The following is a 22,755-nucleotide window of genomic DNA, read 5'->3' on the forward strand; positions in this document are numbered from 1 at the left end:
AAGGGAGGTGTATGCTTTGCGCGTGGGTGTTAGCGGTACTGGCACTAACCTGACACTGCCTGGGGCGACGCAGACCTTATCTGACCCTCAAACTTATATCACCCGCCGGGTGATCAGGGGGTTAAACCTTTATTAGGTAATAAATGGCGGGTGCCCTGAAACTATAAAAAAATAACTAACCAACCAGCGTCACCTGTAACAGTTATATGGTGATCACTGGTGAAAGGGTTAACTAGGGGGCAATCAGGGGGCTTTATGCGGTAGTATATGGGGGTTCCTGGCGCTATAAAAAGCTGCGGCGAACCTAAATACCTACCTGCCTAACTAGCGTCACCTGTGACACTAATACAGCGATCAGAAAAACGATCGCTTATTAGGCTGGGTTCACACTGGAGCGATGCGGGTTCCCACATCACACTGCCCTATGCGAACTGCTGGGAGTGTCAGTGAAATGTTAATGACACCCCCAGATCAGTTCGCATATCGCAGTGCGATCTGCAAACTCGGACAGGAATCGGATCGCATGGTGTGAACACCCATGCTATCCGATTCTGCTGCGGACCAAAAAAAGGGTCCCGTGCGAGTTTGCGGCGGGTGCGATGCGAATTCAGCCATACTATCTGTATGGCTGAACTCGAATCGCACAGAGATCAGATGTGATTTGCACTGCAGTGCGGTGCGAATCACATCCGTTCTCATAAACCGCTGCAATGTGAACCCAGCCTTAGTGACACTGGCGATGGGGGGTGATCACGGGGTTAAACCTTTATTGGGGGTACCCTAGAACTAAAGGGGGCTAACCCTAACTGCCCTAACAGTTATTACAGTCACAAATGACACCAATGCAAAAAAAAAAATGCAATTGGTGTCACTGTGACTGGGGGTGCAGGGGTGATTGGGAGGGTGATCGGGGGGTGAAGGGGGGGTGAAAGTGTGCCTGGCCTGTTCTACTGTATTGTGTAGCGTTGGTGCAACTCCCCGATCCTCTCTTCTCGGTGCCGGAACGAAAAATACCGACACGGAGGAGAGATTACATCACTTCCTCTGCCTGTGTTTACATTACAGGAGAGGAAGTGATGTCACGCTGCACTTCCATTCGTCAGGAGCGATCGCGAGGGGGTGGCCATGAACGAATGGCCGCCCCCTCATCCCGCATCGCTCCTGAATGGATTCCGACCACCGCTGGCACCGGGGGGGGGCCCGATCGGGCCCCCCACCCGCGGGAAGGCAGGGACGTACAGGTACGCCCATATGCCTGCCCGTGCCATTCTGTCGACGTACATCGTCGTGCGGCAGTCGGCAACTGGTTAAAATGGGATATTTATTATAGCAAAAAGTAAAAAATATTGTGTTTTTTTTTTAAATTGGCGCTCTTCTTTTGTTTATAGCACAAAAAATAAAAACCGCAGAGGTGATCAGATACCACCAAAAGAAAGCTCTATTTGTGGGGAAAAAGGGATATCAATTCTGTTTGGGTGCAACGTCACACGATTGCGCAATTGTCAGTTAAATTGCGACAGCGCTGAAAACTAAAAATTGGTCTGGGCAGGAAGAGGGTAAAAATGTCCTGTATTGAAGTGGTTAAGCACATTAATTTTTTTTTTTTTTTTTGGGGTGGAATTCCACTTTAAGGAATAATCTATATAAATTCTATGCCCGTTGGGGCAGCACACCACCCATGATTCAAAACGCCTATGTGTGAACGGAGCCAATGGGTATGTGCACTATCCTATCATTAATAATAAAGATACACGCTGACATAATCTGGAGCAGCAGTGCTTGGCAACCAATCGGCTTCTGGCTTTCGTTTACAAAACATAACTGAAAAATCTCAAGCTAGAAGCTGATTGGTTGCCATGCACAGCCGTTCCAATCTTAGTAAATTCCCCCCATTATGTTTTTAAAATGCAATGACTGGAAGCGATCCTCTTCAGCAGCCGCTTTAGCCACGATCGATTTGTGGTTTGTGAGCATCGTTATCACTTTCTCGCCTGCAGCGACCCAACACCACCAAGATGGCGCTGCAGCTCCAGAGACGGGGACGCGGAGGATCGGGGAAGTTCGGCCTCTTGTAATCACAACTCTGTGATCCTTCCAAACAGGAGCAGCAGCGGCGCTGTGAGCAGAGCTGGGAGAAGTGCGGCGATCGGGAGCCGGGCACTGCCACACACAGCCCTGAGCATCGGCTACGACCTGAGACCCCCGCACTGCAGTCTGGGGAGAACTTGGCCGGGCGGTGTTGGGGAGGGGGGGAGCACGGTGAAGATGAATCGAAGTTTCAGCAAGTCCCAGACTCTGCGGTATGTGGCCAGCAGCGCTGTGGAGGTGAAGAGTAAGGTGAGTCAGGGAGGGGGTGTGCTTTGTTTGGGTCGCCTTGTCCCCCCATCCTGTCCTCCTACCACCCCCTCTGTATACAGCCCTGGATTGGAATGAATGGGGACAAGTCCTGTGCTGGATCACACACATCCACATCTTTTGTTTCTTGGGGAATGTGAAGAATTCCAAGTCCTCATCCATGGAGCTGAGATCCTTCTATCTCCATCTCTACACGATTCATGGCTGGGACCTGACCATGTCATCCATTACAGAGGGGATCACACATGACAGATCACTAATACACAGCACCTCACCCATCTCTAATAGAGAACACCATCCATCCCTAATACACAGCACCCCGTCCTTGTCTGATACAGGGCGCCCCGTCCCTGCCTGATACAGGGCACCCCGTCCCTGCCTGATACAGGGCGCCCCGTCCCTGCCTGATACAGGGCGCCCCGTCCCTGCCTGATACAGGGCGCCCCGTTCTTGTATAGCAGATATCATCCACTTAGATATGCCCATGGATGTATTTATATGAAATATAAAATGCATCATTACCAGGGCTGATGTACTTAGATCTGTGTGTGTGTGTGTGTGTATACACATACTTATGAAATTATAAAATGTATCAACACCAGGGAACATCTACGTACATCTGCTCATAGATGTATTCATATGTAACATAAAATGTATCAATACCAGGGCTGATCTACTTATAACTGTCCTTGTATGTATTTATATGTAATATGTATCATTGCCTTGGCTGATCGCCTTAGGACTGTCCTTGTATGTAGTCATCTGCAGCCTAGTATAAACTGTATCATTAGATAATTTGATCCCCCTTTAAGTCTCATTCAAATCTGTGGGTGTAAAAATAGGCAGTTGAACCACAATTTTTTAAAAAGCTGCAAAGGCAGCTGAATGGAGATTGGTAAGTTTCACGGCCAAAGTGATACCCTGACAAACACAACTTGAGCGAATGGGGCCTTACTGCAACCTATTGCACCACAGCAGGCTTTATGTGGTTAAAACAGGCACTGAGGAGGTGACATGCTGGCTTCTCACCACTTGTCAAAAGCCTCTAAAAAGCAGTCCAACACTGATTGCTTTTCAGAGGGCTAGCAAGGTCTGCTGCATGTATAAGTAGTATTAAACCGAAAAGTAAACCATTATTATTATTTTGCAGCTTACCAATTCTTAGATGCGATGGCGGCATTCATTTCCCTTATTAAGCTTTCTTCCATTTTCATCTGGGGATTTAGCTAGTAAAGTGGGGTACACTATAAGAAAACTAGGCGGACGATCGTCCGGTTTTCCTCTTTGTTTCACAGCTAGTCAGAACTGATCAAAATTTGTGCGAAAATCCTCGTATGATAAAGACTATTTATTAATTTGTTTTTGTTTGTTTTTTTTGTTTGTTTCTGATCATGTGCACTTTCTTTTCAGATTTTTCTTGTACAAAAATGGAACATTAAACGCAAATCGTTTGTTCTGGTCCAGTACAAGAAAAATTTTGGAGTTTGTCCCTTTGGGAATTTTCGTTCGAAAATTCGGAATCGAATGTCGAAAATTGGACAAAAATTCTTTGGATGAAAATGTTCGCCCAATTTTCTTATAGTGTGTACAAGCCTTAAAAGGAGAAGTCCAGCCTGAGGTCGTTTGGCTGGGCCTCTACGGGTCACAGCAGTGCAATTCGTTTTGCACTCCTGTGACCCTTTTTCAGCAGAGAGCGGGCTGAAGTCCACTCTCCGCTGACGTCACCAATATCAGTCCAGACATCGCGTCATCCCGACCACGGAGTCTGGATCCACCAGGTGCCTGGACTGATAGCAGTCTCAGCCGCTTCTTGGCCCCTCCACAGCTCAGCGCTCCAATGAGCGTGGAGGAACATAGCAGGAGAGCTGCTGGCTGACAGGCAGCAGCTCTCTGCTCAGGGAGCTGAGAGAACCCAGCCATCGGCAGTGTTCGATCGCTTAGTTCTCAGTGTAGAGGTGTTGGGGGATAAATGCTGCATCCACCTAGGTATGTATGATTATGGTAAAAAAAAATATTTCTATTCTTTTAGATTTCTTGTTTTTCAAAAGCCCAAGCTTTCCCACAGAATGTATTAGTTACCTGGATGAGACAAACCACTTAATGCTGACAAGGGTGATTAAAATGATCAACCTTTATTTATTCATGCAAAACCAATACTGCTGTATCGGATTATAAACTGTGTGCTGGAGTTCGATTTCAATTTGTTAGTGTATCTAAATCCATTAATACATTTAACACTCCCCTCCCCCCCCCAGACTGAGAATGCTGCTGTCTGTTGTGCCTCCTGTGTTCATCCCTCCAGTGTTGTGTCTCAATAATACTGAAGGTGTGTTACTGGCCAGATCACTGTATGAAAAACTGGAGTGCAAAAGTTTAAAACAAAATGCAGCCACCACATCTAATGATTGTTAAACTGGAAGATATTACATTTTTGGTTGTGGGTTTAATACGGCTTTAACTGTCCATCTAATATTCAGCTGCATCATAATACAAAATGTATCCTTGCCTGGGCTGATCGCCTTATAACTGTCCACCATGTATTCTGCTGTAATATAGTATAAATTGCATCCTTGTGTAGGCTGATCACTTTATAACTGACCTAATATCCTGCTGTAATATAAAATGTAGAATTGCTCGGGCTGATCACCTGTCTATATAGCATTTATCTGTAATATAAAATGTACTGGGCTGATCACCCATCTATTTAGCATTGATGCATAATATAAAACGTAGCATTACCTAGGCTGATCACCTTCTAACTGTCCATCTAGCATTCACCTGTTATATAATATAGAATGTATCCTTGCCTGTACTGGATGTGATCAGTGACAGGTCAGGTAGGATGTAAATCCATACAGTCTGCTGTCATTGCTGTTTGTTTACACATAGAGAGCCCTACAGCCTGGCATTGGTGTCTGATTGTCAGGCTTGTACACAACACCCTCGTCACGGTCAGTCCAGGCACAATCTAGCGGTGGATGGTGTGTATTCATGGAGTCGGCGCTCTAACAATGTCTGGATTTAACAGCATGCACATGTTGTGGTGTGGAGATTCCTGCTATAGGCTGTCTGCTGAAAACACTTGGAAGGGAAGAGTAAGGAGAGGAAGGCTTTGTGCATACTGCTAGGGCCCTATGTTAGTACAGGCATGGCACTACAGGCGCTGTGGCTGGTTTAGTTGTGCTTTGTGCTGATTATATAGTGGGATTTACTGAAGTGCAGCAGCCTCGTTCCACACCTCTGTGAGTCAGTGCAGGCTCTGTATGTACTCATCAATTAAGCTTTCATCTCTTGTCCTGTTTCGACTTGCAGCAAGGAGCTTCGAGCTGTTTTCTAGGCTCTGGCTCCCTTTTATTGGTGAGGCAGAGTGATGTTTCCCATCATTAAATCACTGTGCGTGATGGGACAGGCGTGACATCACGCACTGCGAATCATACTAAATATCTGTTTTTTTTTTTTTGTTTTGTTTTTTAAGTTGATGAAAGATAACATAGTCAGTATACTAAGGAGTTTATATTGTACCTGGTGCAAGTAAGCAAATTGATGCAGATTTGTTCAGCTTGCCTATAGGAAAGCTCTAATTAATACAGGTAGCACCAACTATTTATGCCTCAAGGCGCTTACAATCTAAAACTGGCCACACACTGGTTGAATTTTGATCAGTGTGTGAGTTCATTTGTTCGACAGAAGTTCATTGTTTGTTTATTTTTCTTCTTTTTGAGGGAACGTGGAACAATTTTGCTGATAAGAGGCTGCAGTCGCTGATCAGTGTTTTCCCTACAGTGGCACCTTAAATTGTTAGGTTCCCATTTCACATGCACTAAGACCAATTTAGATGAGCCATTCCACATAATCACAAGGAGAACATGGTGGGGGGTAACCCATGCAAGCACAAGGAGAACATGGTGGGGGGTAACCCATGCAAGCACAAGGAGAACATGGTGGGGGGTAACCCATGCAAGCACAAGGAGAACATGGGGGGGGGGGGGTAACCCATGCAAGCACAAGGAGAACATGGGGAGGGGGGGGTAACCCATGCAGGCACAAGGAGAACATGGCGGGGGGTAACCCATGCAGGCACAAGGAGAACATGGCGGGGGGTAACCCATGCAGGCACAAGGAGAACATGGCGGGGGGTAACCCATGCAGGCACAAGGAGAACATGGCGGGGGGTAACCCATGCAGGCACAAGGAGAACATGGCGGGGGGTAACCCATGCAAGCACAAGGAGAACATGGCGGGGGGTAACCCATGCAAGCACAAGGAGAACATGGCGGGGGGTAACCCATGCAAGCACAAGGAGAACATGGCGGGGGGTAACCCATGCAAGCACAAGGAGAACATGGCGGGGGGGTAACCCATGCAAGCACAAGGAGAACATGGCGGGGGGGTAACCCATGCAAGCACAAGGAGAACATGGCGGGGGGGTAACCCATGCAAGCACAAGGAGAACATGGCGGGGGGTAACCCATGCAGGCACAAGGAGAACATGGCGGGGGGTAACCCATGCAGGCACAAGGAGAACATGGCGGGGGGTAACCCATGCAGGCACAAGGAGAACATGGCGGGGGGTAACCCATGCAGGCACAAGGAGAACATGGCGGGGGGTAACCCATGCAGGCACAAGGAGAACGTGGCGGGGGGTAACCCATGCAGGCACAAGGAGAACGTGGCGGGGGGTAACCCATGCAGGCACAAGGAGAACGTGGCGGGGGGTAACCCAATGCAGGCACAAGGAGAACGTGGCGGGGGGTAACCCATTGCAGGCACAGGGAGAACGTGGCGGGGGGTAACCCATTGCAGGCACAGGGAGAACGTGGCGGGAGGTAACCCATTGCAGGCACAGGGAGAACGTGGCGGGAGGTAACCCATTGCAGGCACAGGGAGAACGTGGCGGGAGGTAACCCATTGCAGGCACAGGGAGAACGTGGCGGGAGGTAACCCATTGCAGGCACAGGGAGAACGTGGCGGGAGGTAACCCATTGCAGGCACAGGGAGAACGTGGCGGGAGGTAACCCATTGCAGGCACAGGGAGAACGTGGCGGGAGGTAACCCATTGCAGGCACAGGGAGAACGTGGCGGGAGGTAACCCATTGCAGGCACAGGGAGAACGTGGCGGGAGGTAACCCATTGCAGGCACAGGGAGAACGTGGCGGGAGGTAACCCATTGCAGGCACAGGGAGAACGTGGCGGGAGGTAACCCATTGCAGGCACAGGGAGAACGTGGCGGGAGGTAACCCATTGCAGGCACAGGGAGAACGTGGCGGGAGGTAACCCATTGCAGGCACAGGGAGAACGTGGCGGGAGGTAACCCATTGCAGGCACAGGGAGAACGTGGCGGGAGGTAACCCATTGCAGGCACAGGGAGAACGTGGCGGGAGGTAACCCATTGCAGGCACAGGGAGAACGTGGCGGGAGGTAACCCATTGCAGGCACAGGGAGAACGTGGCGGGAGGTAACCCATTGCAGGCACAGGGAGAACGTGGCGGGAGGTAACCCATTGCAGGCACAGGGAGAACGTGGCGGGAGGTAACCCATTGCAGGCACAGGGAGAACGTGGCGGGAGGTAACCCATTGCAGGCACAGGGAGAACGTGGCGGGAGGTAACCCATTGCAGGCACAGGGAGAACGTGGCGGGAGGTAACCCATTGCAGGCACAGGGAGAACGTGGCGGGAGGTAGCCCTGGCAAGCTCCATGAAGATAGGTTTGTACTGGGAACGGAGGACCCCATTGCAGCAAGGTAGAAGCAATATCATTAAAGTATAACTAAAGGCAAAACTTTTTTTTTTTTTTAGTTTTGAACAGAGTGCAGAGGGATCAGCGTGCTTGTCAGTTTTTTATTGCTGTCTGTGCCTCCATTGAGGAGATTCACTCTCACTATTTATCCTGTTTACCATTATCGTTAAAGTGAAAGTAAAAGAAAATTCCAAATTTTGGGCTGTCCTCATAAAAGTAATAGAGGGGAAATCTTCCAATGGGGACACTAGTTCTTGTGACCTGTGGGTCCCCAAGGAATTCCCTTCATTTGCAAGGATTTCCTTTTACTTCCTGTTTTGCTATGGGACAGGAAGTGTAGGGAATTCTCCGCAATGGGACACAGATGGCAAAAAAATAATCTGTCAGGGGTTAGAAACCTCTCTTGCTCTATCCAAAATGAAAAACACAGTTTTGCCTCTCGTTCTTCTTTTTGCCGTTGTGCTTTCCTTTTGAGAAGTATTGGTGCTACTATTGTGGACTTCTGAAAATTCTAGTTGCCAGGCTGACTCTGGCTTCAGTGCTCATGAGTTGCTGATCCAGAACAAGTTTGCAGCAAGTGAAGGCAGAAATCCTGAGTTGCATAGTTGTTCCAGGTCAGCGATTTTAGAAGTATTGAAACTACTGGATCATCGTGGCAGCTAACATTTTGAAAAAGGTTTTAGGTTGTTTTTTTTATTTTGTTTGTTTTTTGCAGCATTTTATTAAAGTGGTTGTAAACTTCAGACACGAACAACGCATATCTCTCTATAGCGTGGGTCAGCAAGCCATCAATCCCAATCTACCGGACGGCAACTGGCAGGTAGATTGGGAACACAGCCCTGCATTGCTGGTCTTTCCCCCTGGTTTCCCGGTCCTTCTCCTTCAGCCTCTACTGACATCCCTGTGGGACACTGGCACGTGGAGGAAGAAGACACTACTGTATGGGGTTGGGGTGGAGGACGCTACTGTGGGGGGGATTATGTGATAGGGGCAGAGCACACTATTGGGAGTGGGGGGGGGGGGTACAGGAGACTATGCGGGAGTGGGGGGGGGGGGGGGGGGGGCTTGCAGGACTTTTTGTTACCATCCTGCCAACACACTGCTCCAGTGTGAAAGCCCTTGGCTTTCACACAGAGGAGATGCTCTTTACAGGCGCTATGCAGGTGCCATTTTTATCACTATAGCACCTGTAAAGAGCTGTGTATCTTTAGGTAATGGCCCCGTCACACCATTTGCATTAGACTGTGCTTCCCAGCCTTACCCTGCTGTTTACATTTCTCTTGCCCTAGTTTCGTCTCTGGCCTGGCAGCCGCAGAATTGTTGGGACCCAGAAGTGCATTGCGTCATTGTCTGTTCAAGAGCAACATTGATTCCTTCATTGCACAGGAATAGTCAGAATGAGATCTGCTATTGCTCAGTCTGGATGGTCCATACAACTCCTTCCCTTACTGTGCCTTTTGGAAGAGCTTCTGATATCAACATCATTGCTGAAACAAATCTCTGCCCGACAATCACTTCATTAATAGGTGGTGAAGATGGGTAGCAGTCAAGTGACCACAGGAGCACTGATGGAAGGACCATAGTGCCAGCTGTGTTCCTATGGCCCTATTGTCTACTTTAAGGCAGACTTTCCGAATGGAAGTAGAGCAAGGAGAATTTGGAACGACTTGACAATTTTTTTCTTTTTGTGTATGACATTATCATAGTGACACCTGACAATGCTATCTTTCATCTCTTCTATGGGGTTACAGGGACAGAAAGTGAGAGATTTTTCCTCAATAGGCTCACAGACTAAATCAAAATTTTTAGACCTACCCAACAGCCTGTGGGTATAAGAAAATACTGGAGGAAGTAACGTTCTGGTGACTCTTGGAGCTGTAAGGCCATGGGCACCCTCCATTCAGACTGGACTGATCGATCCCCTCTTGAGCTGGATTACAACAGAAATGTATGTGACATATGTGTTCCTACCAATTTTTTTTCTCTCCATCTTGTGACGGAGGAAAGAGAGAAGCATGTAATTACTATGGGTGACCAGATGTAAGTTCACGTGCATCTACCTGTATTTGCGCTCATGTGGTCAGATCAGTAAAAGCAGACATGGGTACAAACTTGTTTGGATGAGCCTGAATGGACCCAGATATGGACAGATAAAGGATCTTGAGGTGTCACCTCCTGCAGTGTATCCAATACCCACAAGGCTTTGGGTAGAAATAAATAGTTCTAGGAAGTTCTTGTCACATTTTGATTCTGTCTTTGACCCTATTATGGAAAATTTAAACCATTCCATCCCTGTCCATGTTTCTTGCTTCCAGTCCACTTTTGATCCGTCACTGCTGGAACAATTATGTGAAAGGGGTCTAAGTGGTAAGTTAAAGGAAGTCGGAAGCAGCTGGTGAGGTGCACAGGGAAAGTCTTGTGAGGTGCATGGGCACCCCACCAAGTGTGTTGGGGCATAGGGATTATCGGGAAGGGGCAAAGTAAAAGGATTGCTCCAGGGCAGTGGTTCTTAATGTGTAATGTGATCCAAGAAGGGAAGTTTTACTTGTTTGCATCTTTTCCCCTCTCCAGTGCCACATTTGGCACTTTTTGTCAGGGAGCCGGTACCTGGTTTTGACACGTACCCGCTCCCACTTCCGCTTAGAATGCTGCGGTGATCTGACCGGAAGTTTGGCATGCAAATATCGCTTAGTGGCCACTCAGTCCAAATAATGAAATACGTTGATCTTAAATGTGCAAATAAAACAATTTTAATTATGTTCAAATTACTACTTCTACTACTAGAAAATGAGAATTGGCACTTGCTATTATGGAGTGGTACAAGATGGCTTTGTGAAAAGAACAATGGTAAACATGGGCCAACAACGAATCAAGAGACTCTTAAGCGGTTGGTACTATGAGCAGTGGCAGAGCGTGTTTTCTTTCATTTCTATCAATGGGAAATTGATTGGGACAAGTGAATGTTAGGCTCCTTTCACACTAGAGGTCCGGCTGTCTGTCTGTTTTTCAGCTAGACCTGATTGGATCCTCCCTTCTCCTCTATGGAGCTCTGGATTTAGACGGACTTCTGTCTGTGTACACTCAGTTACCTCCATGTCTGATCCGAGGGGGAAAAAAAAGGAAGGGTATCAGTTCCCTCCAGATAGCCAAATTGTATCGGAGGGCAGTTGGGTGTAAGTAGATAGCTGGTCCGGTTTACATCCGGCTGCCCATAGAGCAGACCGGGCTGTGTCTGTGTCCGCTATACATAAGCGGAGTGCACAAGGACCGGTCATCCGGCCACTCCGTTTAGCTCAGCAGGGATTCAGTGGATGGATCCCGTGCTGAACAAAAACTGATCCGGCCTGTGTGAAAAGGGCCTAAATGTTTTTAATCTGACCCTCACGGGCCCCCTGGAACTTATCCATGGACCACTTAGGGGCTCCATGGACCCAGGTTGCTGTAGAGCAGTGGTCATCAACCTTGGCCACTAACAGGCCAGGTTTTATGTATTACCTTGGGGAGATGCAGACTAGAATACTGCAATCACTGAGTGGCAAATTATATCAACTGTGATCTATTTCAGTTATCTTGCAAACCTGGCCTGTTAGTGGGTGCTGAGGACAGGGTTGATGACCACTGCAGTAGAGCAGGGGTTTCAAACTGGCAGCCTTCCAGCTGTTGCAGAACTACAAGTCCCACCATGCCTCTGCCTGTGCGAGTCATGCTTGTAACGGTCAGCCTTACAATGCCTCATGGGACTTGTAGTTTCACAGCAGCTGGAGGGCCACCAGTTTGAGAGCCCTGGTGTAGAGGAAACCATATGCACCATCCACTCCTTCAGACTGTGGACTCGTACAGTCCATCAGGCCTTTTCAGTGTAAAGAGGCCTTTAGGTGACGTCTAACTGGTATTCTAGCAATTTCTTCCTAGACTGCTCAGCATGTTTTGAACATTCATTGCATTCATAGATTACTAAGATGCTTTGCCGCCAGTGCTAACAATGAGGAAAAACCTGATGACCGCGCATAGGTTTCTGACAAAGTGACGCTCGGCACGTGTACGGTTTTTGTTTCTATCGCATGTATTTATTTGAAGAATTTTGGCTACAGGGACAAGAGCATGAGAGCTAAAGTTTGCCCATCCCTATTTTGGAGAATGTGTTTATCTGTGTGCTGTAAACACCCCATATTGTTCTGCTCAGGGCCTGTACAGCAGTAAGCCTATGTGATGGATCACACACCGTTCTGTTCTTCCAGAATGCAAATCAAGTCTTAGCAAGTGGCTGGTAGGGGAATATAGTCTTTATTTCCATATACTGTATGTGTTTCCTTGTACACATCTTATTGTGAATACTTCGAGCAGTCAATGAAAGGCCGGCCATAGACGGTTCAAAACCGGCCAAGATTTGAACAGTGTATAGGCAGGCTGAATGTACTCAAGTTGATTGATCAACTTTGGTACAACCAGCTTACCAGATTTTACATGCGATTATCGCTTATGGCTGTCCCCCGCTCCCCCTGTCTAGAGAACACAATGGCTCCACGGGAGGGATTGCACCATCAACACATCAACTCGTGGTTGCAGAAAAAAAAAATCTTTTATGTTGATGTGATGAGTGACACTCTGTAGGTATGGGGCACTCGCAAACTGCGCAAAATGCAAGCAGCCTGTGTAAGTGTGTGGACACAGCTCCTCCATCCTAATTTGACAGGCGTGTGCGCATTAACGGCTCCAAATGCGGACAATGTGCATTCAGTGTGACATCCACCATTTTTCCCCCCAGAGATTAAAGTGTTATAAGTGCCGGTTCACACTACTGCGCTCTGTAGGATCGCATGTGATTCGCACTGCAGTGCAAAACACATGCGATACAGATAGTATGGCTGATGTTTCATTCAGACCAAACTTGGACAGGACCCTTTTTTTTTTTTTTTTTATCCTCACCATAATTGAATCGGATGGGTGTGAACACCCATGCGATCCGCTTCATGTCGGAACTGACAGTTTGCAGTGCGATATGCGAGCTGAGATTGGGGTGTCGTTAACAATGTATTGACACTCCGGGCAGTTTGCATATGGCAGTGTGAACTGTCATGCCAGTCGAGTGCAATGCGGGAACCCACAGTGGATTAGCAGGGTTCCCGCATTGCACAAGTGTGAACCAAGCTATAAACCCAAAACCAAAAATGTAATATCTTGCAGCTCACCAATCATTTTAGATGTGGTCGCTGCATTCGGTTTCTTTTGTCTTTTCAACCTCTGTTTTCACCTGGTGATCTGGCCAGTAACAGACCTCCTGTATTACAGTGCCCCCACTCTGGGTGAAGGAGCACAGCAGACTGCAGCATTGTCAGTCTGGGGGGAGGGGAGAGTTATACCGCGTACACACGATCAAACAAGCGGGTGGAAAAGTCCGGCAAACTGAAGTCCGCCAAACAATCCCCCCGTGTGTAGCATCTGGCATACTTTTTTGACCCGAAAGTACGGCGGACTTAGAATGTAGTTTTACACTCCAATCTTCCCGCCGGACTCGCATTTCGGCGGACAATCCGGCCGTGTGTATGCCAGTCCGCCGTACTTTTGAAATGAACGGACTTTTCCCGCCCGGAGAAAAGTCCGCTCATTTCGAGCGGGTCTCCAGGTAGGCGGGGCCCACGAAGGAGACATCGCTGGCCCCGCCTTCTGGTATGGACTTAAAGGGGAACCCCAACGCCGAAAAAATTGGCGTGGGGGTCCCCCCAAAGTCCACAACAGACCCTTGTCCGAGCACGCTACCCGGCCGGCCAGGAAAGGAGGGGCGAGCGAGCGCCCCCCCCCCCCTCCTAAACCATACCAGGCCGTGTGCCCTCAACATAGGGGGTGCCTTGGGGAAGGGGGGGCCGTGCGGCCCCCCACCCCAAAGCACCTTGTCCATTGATGAGGACAGGGGCCTCTTCCCGACAACCCTTGCCGTTGGTTGTCGGGGTCTGCGGGCAGGGGGCTTATCGGAATCCGGGAGCCCCCTTTAATAAGGGGGCCCCCGGATACCGGCCCCCCACCCTATGTGAATGAGTATGGGGTACAATGTACCCCTACCCATTCACCTGTAAAATAAAGTACAAAAAAAACACAACACACAAGATAAAATAATTTATTGCACAGCTCCGGGGGTCTTCCGTCTTCGGGGGTCTTCTCGCCGGACTCCTCCACTATCTTCTTGTAGCTCTTTTACTAGTGGAGGAGCCCTGCATTCTTCTTCGTCGCTGTGGCTTCTTCTTCCAACTTCGGGGGTCTTGTCCCCCCTCTTCGGTTCTTCTGCCGGGCCACCGCGCCTTCTTATAGCTCTTTTACAGGCGGTGGCCCGGTCTTCTGTCGCCGCCGCCTTCCGTTCTTCTGTTCTTCTCTTCTTCTTCTCCTGGAGATGTTGACTCGACGTTCTCTCCGGCCGCAATGCCAGGGACGCGCTGCGACTTATATAGGGACAAGGGGCGGTGTCACATGGGTTGGTGTCACATGGCGACAGTCCCAGCATCCTCCGGGACTGTGACATCGTAAGGGGGCGGGGTCACCATGTGACACCAACCCATGTGACACCGCCCCTTGTCCCTATATAAGTCGCAGCGCGTCCCTGGCATTGGGGCCGGAGAGAACGTCGAGTCAACATCTCCAGGAGAAGAAGAAGAGAAGAACAGAAGAACGGAAGGCGGCGGCGACAGAAGAACCGAAGAGGGGGACAAGACCCCCGAAGTCGGAAGAAGAGGCTGCGGCGACTAAGAAGAATGCCGGGCTCCTCCGCTAGTAAAAGAGCTACAAGAAGATAGCGGAGGAGTCCGGCGAGAAGACCCCCGAAGACGGAAGACCCCCGGAGCTGTGCAATAAATTATTTTATCTTGTGTGTTGTGTTTTTTTTTTTGTACTTTATTTTACAGGTGAATGGGTAGGGGTACATTGTACCCCATACTCATTCACATAGGGTGGGGGGCCGGTATCTGGGGGCCCCCTTATTAAAGGGGGCTCCCGGATTCCGATAAGCCCGCAGACCCCAACAACCAACGGCCAGGGTTGTCGGGAAGAGGCCCTTGTCCTCATCAACATGGGGACAAGGTGCTTTGGGGTGGGGGGGCCTGGTACGGCTCAGGAGGGGGGGGGGGGGGCGCTCGCTCGCCCCTCCTTTCCTGGCCAGCCGGGTAGCGTGCTCGGACAAGGGTCTGTTGTGGACTTTGGGGGGGACCCCCACACCGATTTTTTTTTTTTTTTTTTTTTTTCAGCGTTGGGGTTCCCCTTTTAAGTCCATACCAGGTGGCGGGGCCAGCGACGTCTCCTTCGCGGTGTGTGGGCGAGTCCGTTCATTTCAAAAGTAGGGCGGATAGTACGGCGGACTTAGTACGCCGTATTAGTCCGCTGAAAAAGTGCCGTGTGTGGGCAAGTAGCCCGTTCGGAAAGTCCGACGGACAGTCTGGCGGGAAGTCCGCCAGACTAAGTACGTCGGACAGACGGCTACGTGTGTACGCGGCTTTAGATGTACTAGTAGATTTAAATACACTAACAAACTAAAGCTGAACTCCAGCTCACACTTTATAATCATTTTCAGCAAACATTTTTTTTTTCTTTTTAGGAGAGAGGTTTTATAGAAATAAAAGCTGATCGTTGTACAATGAACAGCTTTTATTTATTCATGTAAAACTTTTCACCTTAAAGAAATTTTTTTTGCAGCACCCCTGCAGGTGTTAAATGGTTTGTCTCTTGCCTGTAACTCATGTAGAGATTTTTCTTTTGAAAAACACCTACTGACCAGATCACCAGAACTTCCACTTTTGAATTCTAGTAGCAGTATTTTCCCATCATCCCCCTAAATACTTCCTTGAGTCGATCCAGCACTGACCTCTCTGTAGTGGCTCTCTCCCCTCTCTCACCGGAAAGAGAGGCAGCAGCGGAAGTCAATGGCTCCTGCTTCTGCCAATCAAATCCTGTGAGTAGATAGAGGGGGCAGGCCGAGTTGTGCTGTGTGTGTGTGTGTGTCTATGGGGAGACACCGCCCAGCCAATACTGGTATAAAGCAATACTATGTAGTAAAAAAACAAAGAATATATTGCAAATTCCTTTTTTTGTTTTTGTTTTTTTGTTTACAAGCAGTCACAGGACCACTAATTAGTGTTGCGTCCCAGTGGGGTGCCAAGTGTTTGAGGGTGGAGATTCTGTATGACAATTACCAGCTTCTGCCAACATCTCATATGGCAGCTAAGACATCCTGTAGTTCCCAAGTAGAAAGCAGAGATACAAATTTGACAGTTCTTGGATGGATCTGCTTCCGTTCCTGGTGTGGTCAGTTTGTAGCTGTTTTTTTTTTTTTTTCTTCTATGTTTAACCACCTGACCACCGGGCACTTAAACCCCCTTCCTAACCAGACCAATTTTCAGTTTTCGGTGCTCTCACATTTTGAATGACAATTACTCTGCCATGGAACACTGTACCTAATATGACATTTTTTGTCTCTTTTTTTCACACAAATAGAGCTTTCTTTTGGTGGTATTTAATCACCCCTGTGTTTTTTATTTTTTGCGCTATAAATCAAAAAAGACAGAAAATTCGGTGAAAAAATAAATAATTCTTTGTTTCTGTTAAAATGTCTTGGCAGAGTCTTGACACTGAGCAGCGCTGTGGGCACTACACATCTAGCCCACAGCGCTGCTGCAATCTCTCCGCCTCTCCCCTCGCACTGTACAGAGAGGGGAGGGAGGAACAGGTGTCATGACATGATGCTGGTTTGTTTACATGTGATCACTCCATCATTTGACGGAGCGATCACATAGTAAACAGCTGCTACCAGTGGCTGTTTACTGCGATCCATGATGCGCCGCGTCTTCCAGACCCGGTGGTCACGGATGTTTGCGGGGGCCCGCGAGAGCAACAATCTGGAAGGACGTCCATGGACGTCCACCCAGAAAAAGTCTTTCGGCTATGGTGCGGTCAGCAAGTGGTTAAAGTAGAATTATAGGCAAAAGTGTTTTTTGGATAAAGCAAGGGAGGGTAATAACACGTCAATTTTTTTTTTTCGCCTATTGTGGAGATTTCTCTTCACTTCCTGTCCTATAGCCAAAGAGAAGTGATAGGAAATACCTTCAAAGTAAAGTCGTCCTCCTTTTTTTTTTTTTTTTTTTTTTTTTTTTCAAATAACAAACATGTAATACTTACCTGCTCTGTGCAGTGGTTTTGCACAGAGTAGCCCAGATCCTCCTCTTCTCGGGTCCCTTTTCGCTGCTCCTACCCCTCCCACCTGTCAAGTGCCTCCACAGCAAGGTGCTGCCGTTTTGATCCTCGCCCCCTCTCTCTCCTGATTGGCCAACTGACTTTGATAGCAGCAGGAGCCAATGGTGCTGCTGTGGGGTATCAACCAATCAGGAGGGAGAGTCTCGGATGACTGAGGAACGTGTTGACCGAGATGGGGCTCAAGTATTAGTGGGCGCTGGGGAGGCTGCTACAGAAGTTTTTTTTATTTTTTTATCTTGATGCATAAAGGTAAAAAACCTTCTGCCTTTACAACTCATTCTTTGGAAAATAATTTAATTGTCAAAGGAATAGACTTTATGTGTAAATGAGGAAAATGTAACCACTTAAACACTAAACCTTTTTGTGACATTTGTTGGTTTCAAGTTAAAATCTTCTTTTTTTTTTCCTAGAAAAATACTTAATCCCCAATTTTTAATTATAATAAAAAATGAAAAAATAAAAAATTATTCCACACACACGTATATGACTATATTATGTGCAATCGTCTTTCTTTTTTACCCTAGAGAATAAAATGGTGGTTGTTGCAATATTTTATGTCACACTATTTGTGCACCAGTCTTTCAAATGCAATTTTTTGGGAAATAAAATTAATGAATTAAAAAAAAAAAAAAACAATAAACTAACCAGTAAAGTTTGGCCGCTTTTTTTTTTTTTTTTTTTTTTTTTTTGTATAATGTGAAACATTTTACATCACGAGAATTGTGATATTTTTATTCTAAGCAAAAAAATATTGATTCTAATTTTGGCCAGAATGGTGCAGCTCTACCTTCGATGATGATGATCTCCTTAACGGGGGCACAGAAAGCAATAAAAACCTGCAGGGGTTCTAGTCCACCTCCACTCTATCCAAAACTGAAAAAAAAACGTTTTTTGCCTTTTTAGTTTCCCTTTCATTTGTAAATGTATTGGCACCTATATTTGTTCATTACCTATGGAGGCTCGGATTTCCAATTAGTAACGCTGCACAATGACTGTGCTCCATTGTTCTTCATTCTCAGTACAAGTATATACTTTAAGAATTGTTTTTGAAAGGAGTGGGGAAGGGATTGAATCTCTGCCAGCTTATGTTTGCAGTGACAGGGCCCAATAAATAGGATCTGATGGGGAATCCTTCCAACAGGTACACAGCAACCTGCGGATAGCAAGGTATATACTTCTTTTTAACTCGGGTTATTTATCATAGATGTTAGTAGGGGGAGAGAGAGAACAGTTTTAAAAGTATACGTAGGAATTCCAGGCAGATGTAAAAATACCCAAATTAGTGCTTGGTGATCAGCTTAGTGATCAATAATACATCATCAAAATGCAAGCAGCGTGTGTATCTGAATTTTACTTGTCCAAAGTTTGTTTCTGATCAGATCTAATCGGGTATAGTCTCTTAAAAAAATGGCTTGTAACTGGACTGTGTTGGGTAGCTTATGGACAAGATGACAAAACGTACTGTCAGTAAATATACTGTCAGTAAATAGCCTCAAAGTTCTATTTATTGAGGTTAGGTGAACCTGTTATTCTGAAAATCTATCTAAAATATGCTTGCCATCCACGGTACTTTAGGGCTTGATAATACAGTGGATTGGTAACGTGTGTTCTGTAATGGTATCTTTCTCAGGGACCCGAATGCTGACGTATATATATTTTCAGCCTTGGGCAGGTAATAAATCTCATATCCTAATGATAGGCTTAAAACGATTATCCACTGCTGAGTGCAAAACAGGTTAATATGTTTTATGTGTGTGTGTGCTTGTTTTTTTTTTTTTTTTTTTTTTTTTTTATTCGAATGCAATGCTCTCTGCAGCAGTTTAGATGACCCTCTCCAAAAAAGTGTGTTAAAGTGACACTAAAGCTTTGTTTTTTTAATTTATTTTTTAAATAACAAACATGCCATACTTGCCTCCACTGTGCAGCACGTTTTGCACAGAGTGGTCCTGAACATCCTCTTCTGGGGTCCCCTGGCAGCTCTCGCAGCTCCTCAACTCCTCAGCTCCTCCTTGCATTAGATAACCCCCTGTGAGAAGCGCTCTCCTGGGGGGGGGGGGGGGTTACCTTGTGGGCATGCTCCCGGGTCATTCATTTGGCGTCCATAGAAGCCAAATGTATGACTCGGCCCCATCCCCTGACGCCCAGGTCATTGGATTTGATTGACAGCAGCGGGAGCCAATTGCTTGGCTGCTATCAAGCCATCCAATCAGGACCCGAGACACCAGCTTTTGCTACTGGATGTGATTGCCATTGGCTTGCGGTGCTGTTAATCACATCCAGTGATGCCGGGGGCCAGGACCAAGTGATACAGTGAGCAGATATGGCCGCCGGCTGGATCACAGGAGCGTCCCCGCAAGCACTCCTCGCCATGCGAGGGAGCTCGCATGAAGGTGTGGAGTCCTTGCGGCGGGGAGCCGAGACAGCCGCTGAGGGACCACAGAAGACCAGGTTCGGGGCCACTCTGTGCAAAACGAGCTGCACAGTGGAGGTAAGTATAACATGTTTGTTATTAAAAAAAAAAAAAAAAAAACATTTTTCTTTAGTGATCCTTTAACTGTGATGCACAGTTCACTCTGGAAGGTGGGATATAATGCTGGATAATCTACGTAAATGTAAGAAATCTCTAGCAGTCAAGGTATCGACCAGGTGGTATTAATACCCCTTCCAGACTCCAAGCCATCTTTCTGGAAACATCTGGACTCTGTTTTGGGCATGTCTACTCCTGGGCACCTTCAAACATGTATTTTGGGAGTGTGGGCTTCTCTCTCTGATATGGAATAAAATAACTTCTATAGCCTCAGCGATATCGGGTACATCCCTAAATCTCGCAACCTCTAATGTGTTTCATTGGCGCACCTATTCCAGGTGTCCTTCACAAGGAAGAAAGATTCATACATAATATTGGTGTATCAACCTTGGGGGTTATTTCTTTACACTGGAAGTCCCCAGCAGAGTACCCCTGTCCTCAATACTAGATAGAGTTGATGGTGTTATGTTGATGGAAAGGATTTTATTTACCCTGCGGGATAAAATGCACCTGTTTGATCATAAATGGAAGCTTGAAAAACGTATGTTCTGCTATCTTAAAATAATATAGTACCGGTTTAAGTTACCATGATCTGGTATATCTGATTCTTTATGTTCCTATTTATTTATTTTTTATAGTTACTGATCCATATTTTCTAATGGTTCTTCTGTATGCTTCTCAATTGTTCTTTGTTTTTGCATTCAAAATTACATTTGTGACATCTACTCTTTGTTTTATATACTTTAATTAAAAAAAAAAAAAAGTTTGTAAACAAAAAAAGTGTTAAGCTGGCTATAGATGGGTTGCTGGCAAAAGGAAAGAGAAAAAATTTGCATGGATTCCTCCATCCACAAAACTGATTTACTATAACTGGAGAGTGGAAAGTCTGGTTCAGCCATGCATGATAGCCGATCTGCTTCTAACTTCAACTTGTTCAATTAAAGAGGTTGTAAACCTCAAAAACAAAAACAACCCCTGCAAGACAAAGGCATAATGAGCCAGCAATGCATCGCATACTAGCTCATTCTGAAATGCTTACCTTAGAACGATGCCCTGGATCGGCGTCCGCCTTCCGAGTACATCGCTGACATCTTCCACCAGAGTTACTTCCGGGTTCACGGCTCCGGCGCTGTAATGACGTCACTCTGGCGAGTGCGCACTGGAGCCACCGGGCAGGACGTGACACCCAAAGAAACGACACAGTGGCCTGTCTCTGCATGCGCCGATGACGTCGGCAGCAGCGCATCTACTGAACATCCCCTAAACGGTACAAGTTTAGGAGATATTCAAGGTACCTACAGGTTAACCTTGTTATAGGCTTACTTGTAAGTAAAAGTGGTGTAACAGGGTTTACAACCACTTAAAAGGATACATTCACCTTTCATAACATGTTACACCCATATTTGGGATTCGGCACCTGCACATCCCTGATCCCCACTGTGCCAGCTGGGGGGAGGGGGGGTTCTTCACCCGCTAGCTGTCAAAAAAAAAAATGTGGCTATGCGGAACTTTGCCCACCTGCTGTGGCGTCACTCATTCACAGAGCTCTAACTACAAGGTCCAGTGTCTTGTCAAATAGGGTCCTCCATCAGATGCTGTCCCCTGCGTACTGCGCATGCGCAGTACACAGGAACACAGATTCCGAAAATTGCCGAGGATGAACGGCGCCTGCGCCGTGAGTCCAGGTTCTATCTCCACTATCCAAGTGGACATAGAGTTAGAATAAAAAAGAGCCGAGCGCAGCGAGGCCTAGCCCGAAGCGTGGCGAGCGAAGCTCGCCCGCGAGGGGCCCTCTAAAATTCTCAACCCTATGTCCGCTTGGATGGTGGGGCTACCACCTCCACTCATGGCGCAGGCGCCGTTCAGCTTCGGACTTTTTCCGAAGCTTCGTCTGCTCCGTACTGCGCATGCGCAGTACGGAGCGGACACATATTGATGGCCGGACTCTATTAGGCAGAACACCGGCAAAGGCTTGTCGGCTTATAGTTTCATTGACCTACCGTGGTGCTGTGAGCGCTGTGGTAGTTTGTTTATTCTTCCTGTCAGCATGCATCTGCTTCCTCGTATGAGGTACAAGGAAACCGATACATGGACAGGTCTGCAGGAGACCTGCATGACATCAGCGATCTGCTGATCACTGGCACAATGCTTCACAGGCTCCTGAAACAAAAAATAATAAATGTGCATATATATATATATATATATATATATATATATATATATATATATATATATATATATAATATAAAAATTTTATGCTTCCTAAAAAGGTTGAATTTATCATTTAATCACTTCAGCCCCGGAAAGATTTACCCCCTTCCTGACCAGAGCATTTTTTGTGATTCGGCACTGTATTTCTTTAGCTGACAATTCCCACGGTCGTGCGACGTTGTACCCAAACAAAATTGATGTCCTTTTTATTCCCACAAATAGAGCTTTCTTTTGGTGGTATTTGATCACCTCTTTGGTTTTTATTTTTTGCGCTATAAACAAGAAAATACAGACAATTTTGAAAAAAAAGCTAAATTACTTTTTTGCTATAATAAATATCCCCCAATTATTTAGATTATATATATATATATATATATATATATATATATATATATATATATATATATATATATATATATAATCTATCTCTTCCACAGTTTAGGCCGATATGTATTCTTCTACATATTTTTGGCAAAAAAAATCGCAATAAGTGCATATTGATTGGTTTGCGCAAAAGTTATAGCTTCTACAAAATAGGGGATAGATCAATGGCTTTTTTTTTTTTTTAACTACTATTAATGGTGGTGATCTGCTATTATTATTATTATTATTATTATTATTATATATATATATATATATATATATATATATCTCTCAAGACTGCAACATTATGGCGGACAGATTGGACACTTGGGAC

At 46.5% G+C, this 22,755-nt stretch overlaps 1 protein-coding gene across 1 annotated transcript in view; it reads left to right on the forward strand.

The window, feature by feature from the left end:
• Positions 1-1,905: 1,905 nt before the first annotated feature.
• Positions 1,906-22,755, forward strand: part of PARD6G (par-6 family cell polarity regulator gamma) — a 180,169-nt gene continuing 159,319 nt past the window's right edge. The window contains exon 1 of the mRNA XM_077492304.1: positions 1,906-2,337. Within this exon, the coding sequence (XP_077348430.1) occupies positions 2,266-2,337 (72 nt within the window). The 5' untranslated portion in view covers positions 1,906-2,265. The remainder of the gene's footprint in view (positions 2,338-22,755) is intronic.

The sequence above is a fragment of the Lithobates pipiens genome, unplaced genomic scaffold, assembly GCF_037356315.1.
Source record: "Lithobates pipiens isolate NorthernLeopardFrog02 unplaced genomic scaffold, aLitPip1_a1.2 Scaffold_19, whole genome shotgun sequence".
NCBI classification, from domain to species: Eukaryota; Metazoa; Chordata; class Amphibia; order Anura; family Ranidae; genus Lithobates; species Lithobates pipiens.